At 39.9% G+C, this 21,852-nt stretch overlaps 1 protein-coding gene across 2 annotated transcripts in view; it reads left to right on the forward strand.

Moving 5' to 3' along the window:
• The window catches only part of MEGF10 (multiple EGF like domains 10), a 73,632-nt gene that overhangs the window by 27,538 nt on the left and 24,242 nt on the right, over window positions 1-21,852 (forward strand). For both annotated transcript variants that reach the window (XM_072141654.1, XM_072141643.1), the window contains exons 5-9: window positions 159-251; window positions 14,090-14,336; window positions 15,937-16,057; window positions 18,159-18,295; window positions 18,866-19,078. In XM_072141654.1, coding sequence (XP_071997755.1) covers window positions 159-251; window positions 14,090-14,336; window positions 15,937-16,057; window positions 18,159-18,295; window positions 18,866-19,078 — 811 coding nt within the window. The remainder of the gene's footprint in view (window positions 1-158; window positions 252-14,089; window positions 14,337-15,936; window positions 16,058-18,158; window positions 18,296-18,865; window positions 19,079-21,852) is intronic.

Here is a 21,852-nt window from a genome sequence, read left to right on the forward strand (position 1 = left end):
GTAGAAAATAATAGAGTAAAGGTCGAAACTAAGGAAAAATATTTAAATGATAGAAAATTACAAAGAGATGAGCGAATGTCATGTAATGAAGTCCTGATGTGCTGTAGAACATTTGGTGCTGTTTGATTTACCCTTCTCTTTTCTTTGATGTGTGACAGCTCACTGTGCTGATAAATGTGTTCACGGCCGCTGCATAGCTCCCAACACCTGTCAGTGCGAGCCGGGATGGGGAGGACCCAACTGCTCCAGTGGTAAGTACAGCTGCTGCTGCCTGTCTCCTAATGTCCCTGCTCTTCTGTCTGGAAATAAATCTGTGTTTACAGTGTAAATGATTTACTGTGTATTCAGAACTTTTTTATATACTGTATACTGGCTATACAGTCCATAGTAGTCCCAGGTTAAAGCGGTTCTCCAGAATTTTAATCCCAATAATGCTGTAGGTCTCATTTCCAAACTTTTGGTGACATCGGTCTTATTGTATTGTCCTACTTGATTATATGTCATCACTTAAGAGCAAAGTTAAGGCAAGGCTCACATCATCCCTCCGTTGGAAGGCTATGTCTTGATATATTGCTGCGGATGTCCTTATGTGGGGATACACCCAGAGGGAACGCTTAGCAGAGGCATAAGGATGGGTGCAATACAATTGTATCCATCCCCCATAGGCTATTTTGGCATTTGCTGAGTGTCAATTGCGTTTTCCAGGAGGAATCAGGAAGGAAAGATGCAGCCTGGTGCATTTTTTCATCCTGTTGGATCTGTACTATGCTGAGAAGACTAAACATGCCTGAATCTGCCGGCACATTAAGAGTCCAAAACATGTCCAAAAATCGAGATGTGAACCCAGCCTTATACACAGGTTGCCTCCAGCACTATGTCTTAGCTGCATGAGATGTTGTCAGATGGCCCATGTGATGTGCATGTGATGGAGAGCATGTACAAGCTCATGCTGGCTAAGAATAAGAGAACTAGATATTAACCACACTGCTGCTGTAAGAGGGCGCAAAGCATTGTGGGAAAAGTAGTTTGTAGACAAAGTGAAACAGTTTGCAGCAGATACAATGGATGGATAGAATGCACAGATTTGTGAACACATAGGGGCAGATTTACTTATCCGGTCCCGTCCCGATCCCGCGGTGCGTTGTCCGACGTGGATTCAGGTCCGCTGCGATTCACTAAGCTCGTGCATCCGAGTTCCTTCCTGTGTCGCTGCTGCGCCGAGGTCCGCCGGAGTTCACCTGCTTCTTCCTGGTGCATGTGAGTGCTTGATTTTGCAACACAAAATCATTTTTAAATTCCCCGGTTTGTCCGAATCCGTCGGGTTGTCCCACGGCCACGCCCCCCGATTTCTGTCGCGTGCGAGCCGGCGCCGATGCGGCAAAATCCGATCGCATGCGTCAAAATCCCAGGGCAATTCAGCGCAAAACGGATATATTTGGGAAACCCGACGAAAGTGCAACGTTCGGACCCTTAGTAAATGAGCCCCATAGTGAAACATCTTAATTACACTGGTTTAATAATGGTTTAATAACCTCTTTAAGTGAATGTGAAAAATTGCTGTGTGCAGTCCAGTATTTTGCCACATGGCTTAATGAAATGCAATATTTTGTAATCATCGCTATGGCCATTCTATTAGACAGGAGAGCATATTCACAAATGCAACTCGGCCTTGAAAATCAAACTATATCGTCAGTTTTTTGCATTGTATTGTCCGTGTAAAGATACCTTAACTTTTAAAAAGTATTAATTTATGGGCTAATAATCTATTAACCTGATATATAGTTAAAAGTTCATATTTCAGTAATGAGTGTTTGTGACTTTATCAGTAATGGGATATACACAAATATTTTCAGGAAAATCATTAGTACAGAAATGCCATTAAATTGTTTAAAAAGTGCAGTGTTTTTCATAAAAAGCTTAAGAAGTCTGAAAAAAAAAGTAGTGTAAAGATCTAAAGTTGTATTTGTGTTGAGTCCTGTGTAATGGTACAACCTGATTGTGTATTTGTTTATTGATTTGTACACAGAATGATTTATTGATGTATAATTTATGTACTATGTATTACTTATCTTGGTGTGTGGTTCTTTTTTTTGGCATTACTCCATTTCATCTGTAAAAATATCAGCCACAAATTGCTACAGAATTAAAGCGTAGCTGTCTTGGTTAAGTTGTTAGTATGACTCATGGATATTTACTGTAGTTTCCTGCATTTAAGTTATGGACAAATACTTGCAAGGTTGTAAAGGTTGAATTAAAGGGTTTGTCCAGGACCTATCCCCCTGCAAATCAGGGATATAGGAAGAAAATGAACCAGGAAGCAGACAGCTCCGTTCTCTGATTAGTGGTCAGACCGGGTTACTCCAGATCAGGTCTAATGTACCAGAATGGGAACCGAGTTCTGGTGACTAGTGTTGAGCAGTCCCAAACTTTGCTGCTCCAGGTTCGTACAACCCACCTGCCGTTAATGCCCTCAATCAGTGCTGGCACCAATCATGGGCATTAACTCTTGAAATGACACTGGCAAAGTCACCATCAGCATTTAAATCACAGTGACCTTGTGTGCATTTTGTGAAGAATTGTCACTTTCTGATGATTTCACCTAGAGGGACAACCCTCCACAAAATGGTGGCTCTCAGCGGGTGCCACTGCGGGTGCTGCCGCAGTACTTTAAACAGAAACTTTGCCAGCGGCACCTAAACAGTTAACAGTTAAACAGTTTACACCCGTGATCAGGGCACAAACAGGATTTAAAATTTGGGTTCGCCTGAACTTGATGGGTCTGCTCATTACTTGGGGTTAACCCTTTAAGCCCCTACACTGAGAACGAAATTGTCTGCTAGGTGTCAAATCCTTACAAATCTAATATTAAAAACCTATCTTTAAAATACATCAACAATATTTTTAACCCAGAAAATTCCTTTAACTAGATATTAGAAAACATTCCTAAAGAGGTATGTGAAGTAATTCTATGTTAAATTGTCCACAGTCAATCAGCTGCAGGAATATATTCGGTTCCAGCCCCATCTAGAGCCACGGGGATCCTGTGGCACCTCCATAATGTGTCTGCATTCCAGACTATGTCCTGCATTGACATCTTGTCATTCAGTAGAGGATTATAAAGAAATGAACAAACTGCTCACTGGGTGCTGAATCAGACTTCGAGACATTGGTTTGGAAAGATTCCAGTGGTTGCACAGACATACAAATTCAGATCTTGTTTCATTGACTGGGTTTTTCTAAATCTCTCTATGTTATACAGCAGTAACACAACTAGCAACTAGACAATGGAGGCTCCTAATTTGGTTTTACAGTGTTAATGTTCTACTTCTGAGGTCTTGTCTGGAACGGCTCATAGAAGTCTTATATTTACAGTAATAAAGCACAGGCTCCTGGCATGTTATAGGCCCATAAAATATATGTCATGAATATAGCTTAATAACAATACAACAAGAAGTCATCATTGTTATTATTGAAAAGTAGTTGATCCCACATAGCCTAATAGTCCTAGCAAAAAAGGGCAAATCCAGATAACAAATTCAGCTCTGCATCATTAGGTAAAGATGCAAGAAAGTTGTGGCATCTCACAGTCTATTGCTTCTTCTGGTCTTTTTTACCTGGTAACAACCAAAAAATCATAGATGCACTAAATTTACTATAAAGGAAAATAATACTATAAGGATTTTAGATGTCGGCAACATAATTGCCCCTTGGAATAGCAACATATTGCAACTACCCAAGAGAAATATCTTTTCCTCTCACCATGACAAATTGACTACTGTCTGGACCTATGACCTAAAGGTATTGGATAACAATAATTACAAAATATGGGAGAGGGTTAACTTACCCAACTCTATAATGATAATTAAATAAAGGGTCCATCACTGAAACAGCAGTATGCATTCTGTGCAAAGACATCATTCTATTGTCAGTAATAAGCAACAGAGATGTAACAATATATTTATAAGTCTCCATATTAGGTTATAGAGTAGATTGCCCTGTACTTCTGTCTCACTCATATGCTGTGATCTTAATATTATTCTTTAAATTACAACTTTTTGTAGATTCATTGTGATGTGCAATTCTAAAAGTTGTAGTCAGCAGCATAGTATAAAAATGAGAGTGAATGATGGGTGGATAATAAGGCTTCTAATAAAATATGCTAACACTGGAATACACACGTTGACATGAATGTGCAGTAAATTAGTCTAATAAAGATTTATTGAGCAAACACAATAGAGCGGTCGATGTAATGTGACCAGATAGCAGACGTGTTGAACTCATCCCTTGGAGGGATTCTATCGAGCCATCCATCAGGCAGGATCAGGATCACTTAGAAAATACTATTCATGAACTTTCAAGGCTCTAACATTGATTCGGCTCATTCTATTTGGTATCAGAGAAGTAAAAACAGAGGAATCAACAAGACCTGCTACAGGATCTATTGTTGCTGTATTCATATTGTTGGGAGCTCACTTACTTGTCATCCAGTATATTCTCAAATTATTGCTAAATACAACAGTGAAAAATGATTCTAAGATAGTTCACATGGAGAACTACCGTAGATACTCGAGTATAAGCCGAGACCCCTAATTTTACCACCAAAAACTGGGAAAACCGATTGACTCGAGTATAAGCCGAGGGTGGGAAATGGATTGGTCACAGACCCCCCGCCCCGTATATAGCCAGCCAGCCCCTATAGTATACAGCCTGCCCCCAGTAGTATACAGCCATCCCAGCCTGCCCCCAGTAGTATACAGCCACCCCAGCCTGCCCCCAGTAGTATACAGCCACCCCAGCCTGCCCCCAGTAGTATACAGCCACCCCAGCCTGCCCCCAGTAGTATACAGCCACCCCTGCCTGCCCCCAGTAGTATACAGCACGGCCCAGCTTGCCCCCAGTAGTATACAGCACTGCACAGTTTGCCCCCAGTAGTATACAGCACTGCCCAGCTTGCCCCCAGTAGTATACAGCACTGCCCAGCTTGCCCCCAGTAGTATACAGCACTGCCCAGCTTGCCCCCAGTAGTATACAGCACTGCCCAGCTTGCCCCCACTAGTATACAGCACTGCCCAGCTTGCCCCCAGTAGTATACAGCACTGCCCAGCCTGCCCCCAGTAGTATACAGCACTGCCCAGCTGGCCCCCAGTAGTATACAGCACAGCCCAGCCTGCCCCCAGTAGTATACAGCACAGCCCAGCCTTCCCCCAGTAGTATACAGCACTGCCCAGCCTGCCCCCAGTAGTATACAGCCCAGCGTTAAAAAAAATAATAAACTTATATACTCACCCTCCGGTGGCTCCGATCTGTAGCGCTGCTCCCCCAATGTCCGCGCGGGTCCTCTTTTGGCTTCCGCGCCCATCTTCTGTACGTCGCGCTGGGCGCCGTCATTGCTGTCTCCCGGGCGGCGCCTAGTATGACGTCATCAGCGGCGCCCGGGAGACAGCAATGGCGGCGCCCAGTGCGATGTACAGGAGGCAGAACAGGCGCCGGGAAGCCAGAAGAGGACATCGGGGGAGCAGCGCTGCAGAAGAGGCATCGGGGGAGCCAGAAGAGGACATGGGGGGAGCAGCGCTGCAGAAGAGGACATCGGGGGAGCAGCGCTGCAAAAGAGGACATCGGGGAAGCAGCACTGCAGAAGAGGACATCGGGGGAGCAGCACTGCAGAAGAGGACATCGGGGGAACAGCGCTGCAGAAGAGGACATCGGGGGAGCAGCGCTGCAGATCGGGGCCACCGGAGGGTCAGTATATAAGTTTATTATTTTTTAAGTACTTTTTAACTCGTTGTGACTCGTGTATAAGCCGAGGGGGCGTTTTTCAGCACATTTTTTGTGCTGAAAAACTCGCTTATACACGAGTATATACGGTATGTTCATTACTGCTCAGTTTAGATTTATGTTATGGATCATGAGTATAAAAAAGCTTTAAAATATAAAATATCTTTGGTACAATAAAATAATTTTAAAAATTCGAAGGTACTTACTAGCCCTGTCTATCTTGGACTGTTTGCAATCTTGCCTGGTCTCCTTTTCCTAAAAGATAAGATGTTTTACATACTGTATACTACATGCTTATGTGCTGCATGCACTCCAGGGGGCATCACCAGTACCCCTCCAGGCTCAGGCTGCACAGGTAATAAAATGCTCCTTTTTAAAGACCCTGCATCAGGGTGCAAAGTGGAATCAGATAGTACATTTCCTTAAATATGGCTATACATATACAAATGTGTGGGATTCACAATAAATATACAATTTGGACATATATGACTATTATGTAGGTAATAAATCCCACAAGAATGACCTCAAACTGTTATTAATTCATCATCACTTTATTTTACTAGGCATGAATAAGATGTAGCATAAGGAAAATGTAGCATGCACAGTGTTATAATTAGGCCTCACCTAGAACATATAGTTACTTGCAAGTACTCATTTTCAAACTTCTCCTCCAGACTTTGATGTGCTGTGATCACATTTCCCACCTGTTCCCAAAGTGCCACACACAGATTGTATCAGTTTAATAATGCACCTCATAAACCACAATGTCTACAGCTAATCTTCAGCAGCCGCTACAGAGAAATTATATGGCTGTCTGCTATTCTATGGAATCCAAAAGCTGGACCTGTGGTTATTGCATTGGCAAGTGGGTGTTGTCATGGTGAGACAAATGTTTTAAAGACATTTTCCAAAATCAATGTCCAAATCCGGCCAAAGGGAAACAATGGAGGATATGTATTATCGTATCAGCGCCTAAAAAATGCTGGGATCTTTCATTTTTTTGGGACGCAGAATTGTTTGCTGATTATTTATAATGAGTTTGCGCCAGAAAGAACAGATGTTTCCGACTATCCCGACTCCTCCGTCTTTTTTTTGGCACAAGTGAGCATAGCCTAACTTTTCCACATTATCCTCCACATTTATGTGTATTTTGTCGACATTTTTAGGTGCAATTTTTGGCACACAATAGATCAGGAAAAAAATGTTCAGAGAACAAAATTATGGTGCAGTCCATGTAAGATTTTGACGCACATCTCATTGATGTCAGCATTTTTATTGCGCACAACTGATCAGTTCCGTCTACCCATTATTTACTTACAGCTGCGCGCTGTGCTTTCCAGAGACTGATCTCCGATGCCGACTGTCATCACATGGCCTTCTGGTATATTTTGGTATATAGGTGTGAACCCAGTTAGTGTCTGAATTGGGGGGACAAGAGGTTACACTAGTTCATGAGCTATTCAAGCTATTGCTTGAAAAAGGTGATTCCTCACTGAAACCATGGAATAAAATATACCCTCATTTTTTGATGTGACCATGGGGTTTTGCTTCTTTTTTGGACTATATATATATAATTCAAAACAACATATTTTTGTCCCAGTAACAACTGGATTTTCAAAATTTTGCGCTGCCATGGGAACAAGGATTAGCAAAAAACGTAATTACAGACACTTTACAGCTGATCATTGCAGCCTGGGTCTAAAGTAATATCATCCAGAGAGCTTCACCAGAGGTCACAGTGGGCAAAGAGGTCGTCTGTAAGTCAGGTGTCCTTAAGTCGGGGACCACCTGTATGTGTATATATATATATTTATTTTTTTTTACTAGGTTGCACTATAGAACATTATATGCTAATATTATGCTAATAATAATAATAAGTATTTCTCTTACTTTTTTCACATATCATTACAGTGTGGTTGTATTCTGCACACTCATTCTCCACAGTAATAAAATTGTGATAGTAAATTTATATTTTCCTCTTCAGTCTACAGAATAAGAATTGAATTCCTTTATACAATAGACACATGTTACAATACATGCACAAGTGAGTAATAAAATTCCACCTCAGGAAATGGGTTTGGAGAGCATACTAAAGAAAAGGGACTACAAATCTTCAAAGAAGAAAAACAAAACTGCACATTTCTTTTGTGTGTGCCTTCATGGCTCAGAAAACATTGACAAAATGACAAAATGGCCTAGATTCCTCAATAGAAATCCTTCCATAGAAAACAGGACACTGCATGAGGGCACAGTTGCCACAGGGGTAGAAAACCTACAGTGCAGTAAATGAATCTGGGAGAAACAAAAGGTTGGAAATCAAATCCACATTTTCATATTGTTGTCTTGAGTTTCAAAGCAGACGTTGCTTTTATATAGGACATGGATTGTTTTTCATGCTGTGGCTCTAGATATTATAGTATCCTACTATTGGGTCAGTATCGGGTCTTTACTAGTTATACTACTAATTCTTTATTTATATAACGCCTACAGATTATGCAGCGCTGCACAAAGCTTGCCAAATTGGTCCCTGTCTCAATCTAAACAACCTACCAGTATGTTTTGGGGTGTGGGAGGAAACCGGAGGACCTGGAGGAAACCCACACAAACACAGGGAGAACATACAAACTCTTTGCAGATGTTTACCTGGGTGGGACTCTAACCCAGGACTCCAGTGCTGCAAGGTAGAAGTGCTACCCACTCAGCCACCGTGCTAACTAGGTTCACTGAAAAGTATAGTTTAGTTGTGCATCTGTAATGTAAGTAATCATATCCCAGTCTTTCAGGGCATAAGTGCCAGTCCAACCAGGCAAAGTACCCCATGACCCATTGTAACACATCATTAATATGAATGCATTATATATGAATTATCTGTGCATATTCCTGTTCCACATTTTGCCACCTTATCCTACAGAAGGTTGAACATGAATACATGTATCCCGCACATAACATACACCATTTCTGTTTCCATGTGAATATAACATAACACACAACCTCATTTTCTGCAGAGGAGCTTGGATTTGTATGGCTGGAAATTTGGAAAGCCTGGTCACGTAGGAAGACACATAAGCGGAAATGTGCAAATTACATTTATGTTCCTTAAGAGATCATAACTGTAGACTACTTTCCAAGGGCTGCTCTACTGCCAAAGAAAATACTGAAGTGTAATGGAGTAAGACCATATGAAATAAGACTCGTCGGTACAGGGTGGTAGACAGGCAACAGGAGGTTCCTTCAGGGAATACATTGTCGCCAAGAGGATAAATTACCTTACCATAATGGAGCGCTCAGCTACAAAACGAGGGGAACACAGACAGAGACAATTGGTTATAAGGTTGACCTTGAAGTTATGGAGCAGACCTCGTGGTCCCAAATCAGCTTGAATTGCATATGACTACTTGTAACCCAAATACATCTTTTCTTCAGATAAGCAGCTGTACTTCTTATGTTACCCACCAGCCATTACCAGCGCGCATCTGACATATTTCTGATAATAAGGTTTTATGCATTCGTTTTCAACAAATGGCCTTACAACAATTCAGTAGTAGTTATGATTAGGATATGTGTAGTGATTCTGAACTAACGCGTTATAAAAACACAGAAGAAATACTATCACTGCACTATTACCAAATAATCAGTCAAGAGTCTGCCACCCATTTGAATCTATGCCAGAGTCAGCTGCATCTTTGATAACTGGGAAATGAGTTTTCCAGGGGATGTTGTCTGTTTTAGTATTACTTAAAGGGAAACTTTACCAGGTTTGTACTAGATAAGGTCACCCATATTGTACTTGCCCTGGTAAAGTTTGCCTGTAGTCTGTAGGAACTGTGGGTCACATGATCCGCTGGCAGCAGGACTTTCTGTGATGTCCAGTGTCCTGCTGGTTTCTGGGGGATGAGGGGGTCCGTGTACTAATTACTGTTTGCATGTCCCTGAATAATAACCACTACCACTAGTGATTGGAGGGACATGCCAAGGACATCCATGTGCCACTAAAACCACTTATATGGGAGTGCCAGCAGGACACGCACAGGAAATACTGAATCCTGCTGTCAGTGGCTCATGGCAGACTACAGGCAAATTTTACTGGGGTAAATATAATATGAGAAACCATAATAGGGTCTTATAAATTTTGTTATTAGTGGTCAACCGTTTTAAGGTTATTATTGAAATGAATGTCCATATACATATATGGGAAGACTAAGCCCATGAGGAGAAGAGGTGATAATTAATTTAATATATAGTTCATTTTTGTTGCTTATATAGGGAAGCACAGGTTATTTGTATTATGGAATAGTGTAAATTCCTGTGTAACCTGTTATGCAAGTTATTAGCTGTTTGCTATTTTGGCACATTTTTCCTCCGCGATATGGTAATTCTAATGCAGCCTACATTTGCAATACGGTCACTTACAGAGAGCTCATAGGATAGTCAGGAGGGTTTTATAACTTTGCTATAATTATTGCATGGTCATGGCTGCTATATCACTGCACTCCTGCTCACATGGATGAGACCAGTATAATAACTTCAGCAGTTATCTATGGAGTGACATATGTACATGATGATCCATGTATCCTATATTACAGTGATAAAATCGTGCCATCGCAGAATCTGTTTTTATGTACGAACCATGTGAATTATTATTAGGTTAAAAAAAAGGAGTGTCAGTGAGGATGCAATCTAGGGACCACCAAAGCCCCTTTAATTTTTCAAGTACATACCTGTATTTTGCCTGTCGTTGTTTGTACTAATGAAGAATCTAGTTTCCAATACAATTGTTGACCATAAAATAATAAATGTGAAAGTATAATAATTAATATTTGCCTGCGTGGGTTAGCAGATTCTATTATTAAGTTATCCTTTACCATAGAAGAGATTCCAGAGATTAATTTTAAAACCCTTTGCAAAGCTCAGTAGTAATGAAGTGATTAGAAAATGTGAGAGGTTTGCATGCCAATAATACCACACCCACGCTGGTACTTAGCAAAGAACTCAACTATAACTGAGTCATCTCTGCCCACTGGAGGTTTGGATATTTTATTTGGAACAGCTGAACCTTCTATGCTGTGCAGTGGTCATGTATAGTCCCCAGACTGGGCCGAGAGCAGGAATTTCCTGTCTGTCACTGCTATTTGTGAATTCAATATAAGAATTCAAATAAGAGGTGTAAAGTCCATAGACCAAAAGAATGTGCTAAGAAGATTTCCGGTGAGGAGATTTTAATACAGAATTTGAATGAATTACTGAACTGATTTACTTAGGATTTTTTATGAACATAAGTCTCAGTTCATTGCTTGCGATCTAACAACTCTTATATGGTTGATACAAAATCCTGGTGTTCATTGCAATTCGTGCATAAAAAAAAAAAACTTTGCCATTTCACCTGAATTTTATGTATACCTGGCTGCCATCAGCATTTATGGAAAATGGCACATTGAAGAAGACATGTAAACTGTAAAAAAAAGTGCAAACCCTGTGCTTCACACATAGCATTCCCTGCCTACTTTCCGTCACTATGCCAAATCACAGGCAACTGGGCAACAATCCTTATCGTGGATATATAAACTGTAAGACAAACAGAAGAGATAAGATAGACGAAAAGCAAAGTCAAGCAAACTAAGTCCAAACCAATATGGTAGTGAGGTACAAAATTGTAAGGCATTAGAATAGTCAAAAGGAACAAGCAAATCACCAAATAAACAAATCACAGAAAAGATGGGTAGAGGTAAGGTATGACAAAGAGCCAGAAGACTTGACTAATAGGAGCATGCATAAGGGAGGAAATAGAATATATGAAATGATTGGACACTGTACTAGGAGCTGATTGGTTCGGCCATTCACAATTTCAAATGGCACATGTGACAAACCCCCAGCTTCAGAGAGGCAGAAAGATGCCTCAGCTCTCTTCAGAACATACACCTGCGTGTGGTCCTGAGCCAAAGGAACACAAACTGCATAACTAGAACCTGCAGGAGTTCTTACATCATATCAATGTGTGTCATGCCTACAGTATTTTTATTTCTTTTTTATACTAGAAATGTATAAATACATTGAAAACTGGATATTACCGTACAAGGGACATGTCCTTGCACAGTCTTAGACTACATTCACACTACCGTTGCCTGCCATACTGTAGCACAGCGGGTACACGGTAGTGCCGGGGAGAGGAGGAGGAGGGGGAGTGTGCTACTCACCCCCGCCCCTCTCCATAGCCTAACATAGAGACCGGCGCTGTATTCCGTTGAAAGATAGGACATATCCTAACTTTCTACGGGGTAAGGAGCGGTACAGTGCCACATGCGTGCAGCACCTTACCGCTCCTGTATGGTGCCATGAGGTCATTGCAATGTATGGGGGGCGTATATACGCCATATATACCTCGGCCGTATATATGTCCCACATACGTTCGTGTGAATGTAGCCTTACAGTGTAGAATGTAAAGGTACTGTATACACTCACACTTAGTATCACCTAGTCATCAATGTATTCATGAAATTCTATTTAGAATAACATAAGAACAACACACAACATGCAATCGTGATCACAGATATTTATGAAGAATTATCCAGCATTTCATAAATTTTTCAAATGTGCTATCTGTCACTATATTAAGTGATAGGTATATTAGTTATAATAACTTAAGTTAGTTATATTAAGTTAAAGAATTCTTTAGATTGCCCATGTTGTACGTCACGTTAGTGGTATATATTGGCTGATATGATTTGCATTTATTTATTTAAAAAATTTTAATTTGGTGAAGAATTTGAAAAATGTGCCGTTTTTTGATATCTAAAAGTTATGCTTATCATGCTTATCATACAGTTAGTCTAGCAGCTCATATTAGTTACTAATTAACATTTGTCCTATGTTGGCTTTTGTTGGTTTTTTTAACATTAATTTATTAGGACGTTTGGAGACTTACAAATCAAACATCAATTTTCCATATTTTCACCTCTCCTCATCTGTTGTAATAGGTTTCAAAATGCTATTAAAGCGGTACGTGTGACCTCACCCTGAGGGTGCAGTCACACATCGCGTTTAACGCACACGTTTAAAAACGCTTTGCAACAGCTGAAGAAAGATTTGGCTAATTCAACAGCTGTTAACACTTGCATTTATAAAACTCAACAGTTAAAGCATTGTTAACACATATGTTAACATCATGTTAACACATGTATTTGTTAACACAATGTTAACTCATGTGTTAATGCAAGTGTTAACAACTGTTTAATTAGGCAAATCTCAGCTGGTGCCATACTTTTTTAAACGCATGCGTTAAGTGCGATGTGTGACTGCACCCTCAGAAGTAACAAATTTATTTTTAAAAAAATGTAAATGCAAAAATATCTGAATTTTCAAAAAACAGGTTACTGTGCAAAATTGTAAACATTTAAAGCATGTGAAATAATTCCAATTTACATGTTAAAACAGGGTCCATGAAAAAAAACCTTCCTTTGCACCTGCCCTGGACCAGGGGCAGATTTGCGCCTGAAAAGTCGCAAAAATAAGCAAAAAAAAGTGATACATAAGTGAAAAATCGCACGGAACATCTGGAAAACAAAGATACATATGGCACACTGCACAGGGTGCAGCCAAGGCGTACTTGAAAAACGACAGCAAAAGTCGCAGTGAAAAGTCGCAAATAACGACACAAAAATGAGACAATTTGACTAGCAGAAATAATGATACATGTCCCCCTATGACTGATTTGATGGACTTGCATCTTTTATTTTATCTACTGTAAAACTATGAAAATACTGATGACTGTGATTTAAAAAGTATACACATTTTCAGTAAAACGTACAGTAGCTGAGATCAGCTAAAATGATATCCTTAAGTAGCTCACCAGATCATTGCATTTCTTCTACTACTCATGCTTTCATCACCATATCCTGGAACAATTAGGATCTCGAGTTGACATTCCAGGACATTAGAGTAATCTTTTCCTTGGTTGGGTGGTGCGTGCAATGTTGGCTGAGCAGGAACCAGATCCATAAAATGACATATGTGCCTAGACTCCACTGATCTAATGCTTTGTGCCATCCACTCATTTACACTGCTGAAAGATGGAGAACATGTGAAGTTTCAGTATTATTCTCGTTCTTCAACACATTGGTCATTTGTCAGGTGTTTTTTTTCACTGTAGGATTCTGTCCTGTAACTCAAAGACTATTTGTATCCACTGTATAATGTTTAATGTCAAAGTTTTTATACATAATTCAAACCATGTTTCAAACCTAGCTTCTTGATTATAAACAGATGTCAGTGTTAGTTTTCTATGTAGATGTTAGTTATAATTTTACCTACTTTTTGGCAGCTTGTGATGCCGATCATTGGGGGCCACACTGTAGCAGCAGGTGCCAGTGCAAAAATGGAGCGCTTTGCAACCCGATTACTGGAGCGTGTCACTGTGCTGCTGGATTCAAGGGCTGGCGTTGTGAAGAAAGATGTGACCAGGGGACATATGGAAATGATTGCCACCAAAAATGCCAATGCCAGAATGGAGCAACGTGTGATCATGTAACTGGGGAGTGCAGATGTCCCCCTGGTTACACTGGAGCCTTGTAAGTATCTGTAAAAGATGAACATTGGGGACATACATAGTGCCTCAATGTCAGTCTTCATCAATACAGGCATAAAATACTGGTATTGGAAAGATGAAAATATATAGTTATATAGTTACATATTCTGCTGTTGTATTCATGTGATAATAAAGATTGCTACTGTGGCTTTGAGGCTAAGAAAATCCTCTTTCAATGACAAGTTTGCTAATGGCTTTCCAACACGATTTATTATTTCTACTTTTGATAAAAATTATACAAAGCTAAAAAATCGGTGACATGTTTTAAAGGGAACCTGTCATCAGAAATTGGCCTAGTAAACCACTAGCGGTGTGTTGTAAAGCAGCTGAGCAGCTTCTAGATGATGTTTCTTTCATTTTCGGGTGTGGTGGCAAAATCAACTTTGGAGTGAGATGTAAATTGGTTTTATGAAGTCAAGGAGGTGGAAGGTTTACCACTGAAGCCAAGCTTTCCCTGCCTTAGAACGTCCCTTTTACTGTAATTGATGGTCCTGTGTAAGGCCCCTTCCACACTAGCGAGTGTGATGCGATGAACTCGCATCACACTCGCAACGCAAGCTGCCGGGAACGCACGGCCCGAACGCTGCACCGCGGGAGTGAACTGACATGCTGAGTTCACTCCCGCGGCGCAGCGTTCGGGCCGTGCGTTCCCGGCAGCTTGCGTTGCGAGTGTGATGCGAGTTCATCGCATCACACTCGCTAGTGTGGAAGGGGCCTAAAGGGACATCATTGATAAGATCTACTAAAGTCCAGTGCATGATATTAATGACATGGGAAGAGGTGTTCAGAGGAAGGGAGAGTTGGTGAAAAACTCCCCTCCTCATCTAACTTATATCTCACTTTAAAGTTCATTTTCTGGATGATGCCACCACATTGGGTCATGAAAGAAACATCATCTAGAAGCTGCTCAGCTGCTTGACAACATACTGGTAATGGTTTATTTGGTCAGTTTCGGATGATAATAATCACCTGTAATATTCATAGGCATATGAGGAGCAGTGAGAGTGCTGAAAGGGGACTGTCCCCCACAGAAGGGAGGAGGAGCATTTCTTGCAGTTTGAGAGATACATTTTCTCACTAAAGAAAAGGCAGAAAACCATGTGTTTTTATTACATTATATGAGAAAAGTGTTCATTTGGCAGTAAGCTATGATTTTTTTTGTTCTACAAGACAGACCCTTTAATTATCTTATGTTATTTGGAGACACTTTGGTATCAAGAGTTAATTCCTGTCTAACTGGATTTACATAGGAGGATATAAAATCCAAGTGTTCATTACTTTTAATGTTGCTCTTTATTATTAAATGTTCATACTAAACACGTAATAATAGTGATTGGTAAATCTAAAACATAAAAAGTTAATAGAATTTGTAATGTTATTTGTATAATATGTAAAACAGGTGTGCTTTAGTTAAATTAGTTTTTTTTTTTTTATCTTAAGCTATTATCAATTCTACGAAGCTTGGTTGTGATACTAGACCAAACTTACAGATGTTGTACTGTTTTTAGAAGAAAGTAGTCATGTTAATCTATGTATAAATCCTTAATGCAGTCTATTTAAGTGCATTTTTTACACCCTTTTAGCTGTGAAGACCTCTGTCCACCCGGTAAACATGGGCCTCAATGCGAGGAAAGATGTCCATGTCAAAATGGTGGCGTTTGCCACCACGTCACAGGAGAATGTAGTTGCCCTGCGGGATGGATGGTATGTCTCCTAAACTCATTACTCTAGTTAGATGTGGCCAGCTTTTACTATGCAACGCAATCAATGAAAAATAATTAACTAATTCAGTCAATAACCCTTTTTGCTATCATGCTGAATGACCTTTGGTTAAAAAAAGTAATTAATTAAGAGACACAATGAAAGAGAATGCTTTCTTAATCCCTTTATTGCCTGGAGGAGTGTGAGTCCATTATAATATGATGTGAGACTGATAATTACATTTAAAAGCTAAATCTAAGGTGATGTATTTATTTATTTACTTGAGACCTTTCCGTTCACTAATTTTTTGTACATAAATATATTGTCTGGATGTGTTATAGCTATACAAGATATACTGATTACACTATATATATATATATATATATATATATATATATATATATATATTTATATATATATAGATCACTCACTATAAAGAAGCCTTTGCATGAACCATGGAGACATTTAAAGCAAACCTGTCACTGGGAATGTCACTTTTAGCTGTGACAAGTTCCAATAGCCTATGCTGATTTTAATAAATGCCTTTGTCATCATTATGAATCATTGCAGTATTTACATATATTTCATTCACATTACCTGGCTTCTTGCCAGCAGTATGTGGTGATTTCATCAGAGGAAGTTGGGGTGGGGGGAGGCATCTGCAGCCAGTGTGTGTCTGTGTGAGTCCTCATCTCCCCCACATTCATGCAGCTCCCTCCCCCTCTACCCCAGGACTAACCACACATTGCTGTCAGAGAGCCAGATAATGTGAATAAAATTTTTATAAACTATTAAAAAGATTCAGAACGTGGAAAAGGCATTTTTGAAATCAGCATAACATAGGCTAGTATATACAACCGCAAGCTTATGGCCGTATATACATCCCTCAACGAACGTGTGAATGTAGCCGTAGACTTGAGCCTTAAACAAAAAGTCCCGAGGAGCCATCGAACATATCTGAACAAATAAACAGATTACATGAGTTTACAGCACACCAATTTTGTCAGTCATCCTTAGTGGCAGTACAAATCTAGATACAGTCCTTAGGATGTACCTATCTTGGCACATCAGGAACACCCTGTGTCAGATATCTTACAGTCAGTAGATATATAGCTGGCCAGTCACAATAGATTTAAAGGGAACCTGTCAGGCACATCTAGCCCCCCAAACTAAAGTTCCTACCTCATATACTGTAGTGAGTTTCTGTGCATAATGATTTTGAAATGAGTCTGTGGCTCCTGTGAATTATAGAATGAACCCCCCACTCTGCAGTGTAATCCTGTGAATTGAGTCAACTGGGTGTTCCTGAGATGTCCTGAGTCAGGCTACAACACCCCCTTCCTCCCCTGTCCTCTTGCAGCTCCCCTGCACATATCACTCACACCTCTTTGTGTGCTGCAGCTTAGCAGAGGTGTATGCAGGAGGCATGTAGGGGGGGGGGGTGTTTACCAGAGGTCAGAGGAGGACATGGGTGATGCAGCTTGTATCAGGCCAGGTCCAGAACAACCGGCTCAATTACTTGCGTAACTATCACAGAAATAGAGCAACATAGACTAGATGTTACATTTAAATCCATGGCCACATACCGGTGTATTCTATGGCTTAGGATAGGTCATCAATATTAGATATGTGGTGGTCTTACTTATCAGCTGTTTGACTATGGAATATGAATGAGCTTGCCGTACCTTTCCCAGTCGCTACACAGTGTAGAGTTAGGTCCATTGTACCTACAACTTTCTCAAGAAACTGATCAGCTGAGGTGCTTGGGATTGGCACCCCACTTGTCTGATATCGATGGCCTTGAATATTCAGGTTGGAAAGCAAAGTAAAGTAAAATTATATCAATATAATGCTTGCATAACTTCTAGAATGTTAACATTTATTAAAAATAAATGTTAGCATTAATAAGTTTCATCCTTTGCATTAAGACAGAATTGTGCACCACAATTCATGGTTCCAACCATATGAAGTGTAAGAGTTTGTACTTTTTGTGCTTGGGGCATTTGTCTGTAATTGATGGGTCAGGTGCTTATTTTAATTATCTGCCGTCACAGTGTGTTGATCATCTTTTGACGCTGCATGATTACCTTCTGTTTTAATTTAGGGCACAGTCTGTGGTCAGCCTTGCCCTGAGGGTCGCTATGGTAGAAATTGTAGTCAGGAGTGCCAGTGTCACAATGGCGGTACATGTGTCTCTGCTACAGGCCAATGTCATTGCAGCCCTGGATATACTGGAGAACGGTGAGAAAAAGTTACAAAGTAATTGCAGAACTGCCTCGTAGATTTGTAGAATGCAGAATAAATAGAATCGGAGGCCATTTATTTTACAGGTCCCCTACTTAAGGACACTCGACTTACAGATGACCCCTAGTTAAAGACGGACCTCTTTGACTACTGTAACCTCTGGTGAAGCTCTCTGAATGCTTTACTATAGTCAAAGACTGCAATTATCAGTCTGTAATGAAGCTTTATTGATAATCCTTGGTTCAATTACAGCAAAAAATTTTAAAACTCCAATTGTCACTGGGACAAAAACATTTTTTGAATTACAATTATAAAATATACAGTTTCGACTTACATACAAATTCAACTTAAGAACAAACCTGTGGACCCTATCTTGTAACCTGGGGACTGCCTGTATTCAGTAGATATGTGGATTAAATTAAGTTTACAATTTTAAATAAAGCCCACAAAAGAATATTTTGTGGGCTAAAAAATATTTTTGCATGCCTGTTACTACTGTTTAGTATTGAATAACTTTAATCAAATTGCTAATCCTAATAAATTATATTTGTTTCCAAATGTGTTTAGATGCCAGGAGGAATGCCCCTTTGGCATGTATGGAATGAACTGTGCTGAGACCTGCCAATGTCGTAATGGAGGAAAATGTTACCACATCAGTGGTGCCTGCCTATGTGAGCCAGGGTATACCGGGAGACACTGTGAGAAGACTCTGTGCTCAGAGGGGCTCTATGGGATGAAGTGTGATAAAAAGTGTCCATGTCACGGAAAGAACACACAAAGGTAACGGATCCCTTGCTTTCTTGTTGTATTACAAAATCAGAGATGGTTACCTAGACCTCTGTATACTGCATTATAGTGCTCCTATCATTATACATACCGGGAATGTTAAGGTGACTAGACAAATTCAATGGTCCTTGGTCCAATGCTAATTTGGAGGAAAGCTATTCCTGGTATACCCTAAGTCCCCCTATATACACATGGTTGGTTTCATTCTGTCCTCTCAATGGAAAGAGATAAGCATGTCACAGAAGACTGATAGACTGATAACAATCTTGTCAGACAGCTCTGAAGGCAACTTACCATATTTTTCAGACTATAAGGCGCACAAAAAATTTCTCAGAAATCAAAGATGCGCCTTAGAGTCCAGTGCGCCTTATATATGAACCGTACTTACAGACAATAGCTGCCTTGAACTGTGCCACCTGCTGGTCATTCAACCTTATAATCAGGTGCGCCTAATAATCCAGTGCGCCTTATATATGAACCTAGACTTTTAAGCAGGCATTTATTGATGGTGCGCCTTATAATCTGGTGAGCCTTATAGTCTGAAAAATATCTCTAGGTAGAACAATATCCCCAATCCTACTTTTCTCCTAAAATCATAAATTGGAGTTTGGAGCCTTGTTGCTAATGTTTATGGGGGTCTTATGTCATTGGCACACATTTTAAGAGACAGCTTTTCTCCTGGGAAACATGGAATAGGGCATGTTACCAGGATCATGCTTTCGGACCAACATCATCTGTTGCTAAGAGTCAGGAGGCCTCCTTAGATAATAATAATATAGTCAGTTGGTCTCAAAGGAATCACCAAGCTCAGCTGAGCTTTCATTTATGTGCCAATATTGTAACTATGGATGTATACATGCACTGTATTCAGTTTACTCTTGTCAGAATAAAAGTTATTTTTCTAAACCACAAACATTCGGACATGGTATCCCAAAATTAATCTGTAATAAAGGAATAAACCCATGACAAATATTTATTTTTGTATATTGAAATTATGATTTTATATGATTTAACAATCCAAATCCAGAATAATTGCTCCTAATGTTCTAAGTGTAAAAATAGAATTTCAGAAAATAATTAGTATCTGAAGGGAAGAGCACTTTATTTTGAGAGTATCTCCCAAACTGGGAACTGAATTTTTGGATAAACCCAGTAGTGTATATTATCATATTAGTATATTGAGTCGCCTACAATAAATGAATGTTTTGGCTAGTAAAGAATTTTGTGTAATTGGGAGTGTAACATTCTGGGAAAGACTGCTGTAAAGATGAAATGTCTCTCTTCCTATAATGAACTGGACTCACATTAGTTTATTTAATATACAGTGTATTCAGCAATTCCTGGATCTTACTGGATGGTAGAAGAAGAAAATAGCAAAATCAACAGTCCCCATTAGGGAAAGCAATCTCATCTATTGACTTTATGTGCTGTGATTAATCAGCGTTAAGACAATAGTTAATGCTTTGCTGGCTCATCTTGGATAGAAATTATTTTGACTACTCATTCCAGACACATACCCCCAAGCAGGTCTGGCTCAGAAACAATGTGAAAAGACTGGGATGCCTGGTCATTACTCATGCCAAACCAAACTTACCACAAAATAAGCATTGCCCCTCTTCCTGGTATGATTAAGCATCATATCTGTATCACAAGATGGGATAAAGACTGTCAGGAAATTGGGTTCAAAATAAGTTTCTTAGTTCCCCACTGCTTTAATTATTTTGTATGATTATTGCAATTTTTTGGTGTGTTATTATACAATGTCAGGTCTTACTGTGTATATATCCTCAATGTATCCATTGACATAGAATTGGATGTCGATCCAAGTGATCATAAGGTTCCACCATAGCAGTGACGCCTAAGCTGTCATTAGATGTCACAATTATAGTCACAATGATTCACATTTATTAAAGTGTTTGCGCCAGTTTTCTGTCTGAGTTTGCACTGAAAAGCAAGAACGTATAAACTGCTTGTATATGTATTTATAAAGTGTCTGCGCCAGTTTTGTGTCGCGGCTGCACTGTGTCCAACAAGACAGAAAAATGTGCACCTAAAGGGACATGTTAGAGCTTAGTCGTGCACCATAATTGTGTGTGAGCCACAATTCTGCAGCATGAACAAAGTGCACCAAAAAAAATGGTGCAAACTTCCAGAGCAATGCAGGGGGCGCTGGATTAAAGGGGTATTCCAGGAATCAGCATAATTCTTATACAAATGGGTACTCAAAATATAAGCTAATGTGTAATTAGTTGTTATTCAAAATTTTGCTCCCCTTAGCAGAAAATGCTGGTGACATTGACTGTAATGAAGAATTAAAATGTTACTGGCCCTTTAATCAGTCCGTAAATTTCCTCCAGGCGCTCCGTTGCAGAGCAGACACAGGACACAAAATGGCCGCTGGTCACATGTCCACATCACATGTCCTGCACCTGCCTGGGCAGGTCTTGTGATCACCACTACGTTTGGCTGTAGTTGGTTGGTTGCAGTGCATCCAGTAACGCCAATGTTTTGGTAATGGCAGTTACACATCATTACTATGGTAACAGAGCAAGAAAACCTGTTACATCATCACTGGGAGCAGAGCACAAAAGGGAGGAGGAGTTACTGAGAACTAAAGGATCATGGGACCTGTAGGTTCCTGTGGCGGCCATCTTAGTGATAACTTCACCTACTTTAGAGAGGCCATAAATTTTGTAAATCATAAAATCAAACTATTTAAGCTCTGTTTTGCAGCTAATTACATTGAGTATTGGTGTATTCATTTATTT

Source organism: Engystomops pustulosus, chromosome 1 (genome assembly GCF_040894005.1).
Source record: "Engystomops pustulosus chromosome 1, aEngPut4.maternal, whole genome shotgun sequence".
Lineage (NCBI taxonomy): Eukaryota > Metazoa > Chordata > Amphibia > Anura > Leptodactylidae > Engystomops > Engystomops pustulosus.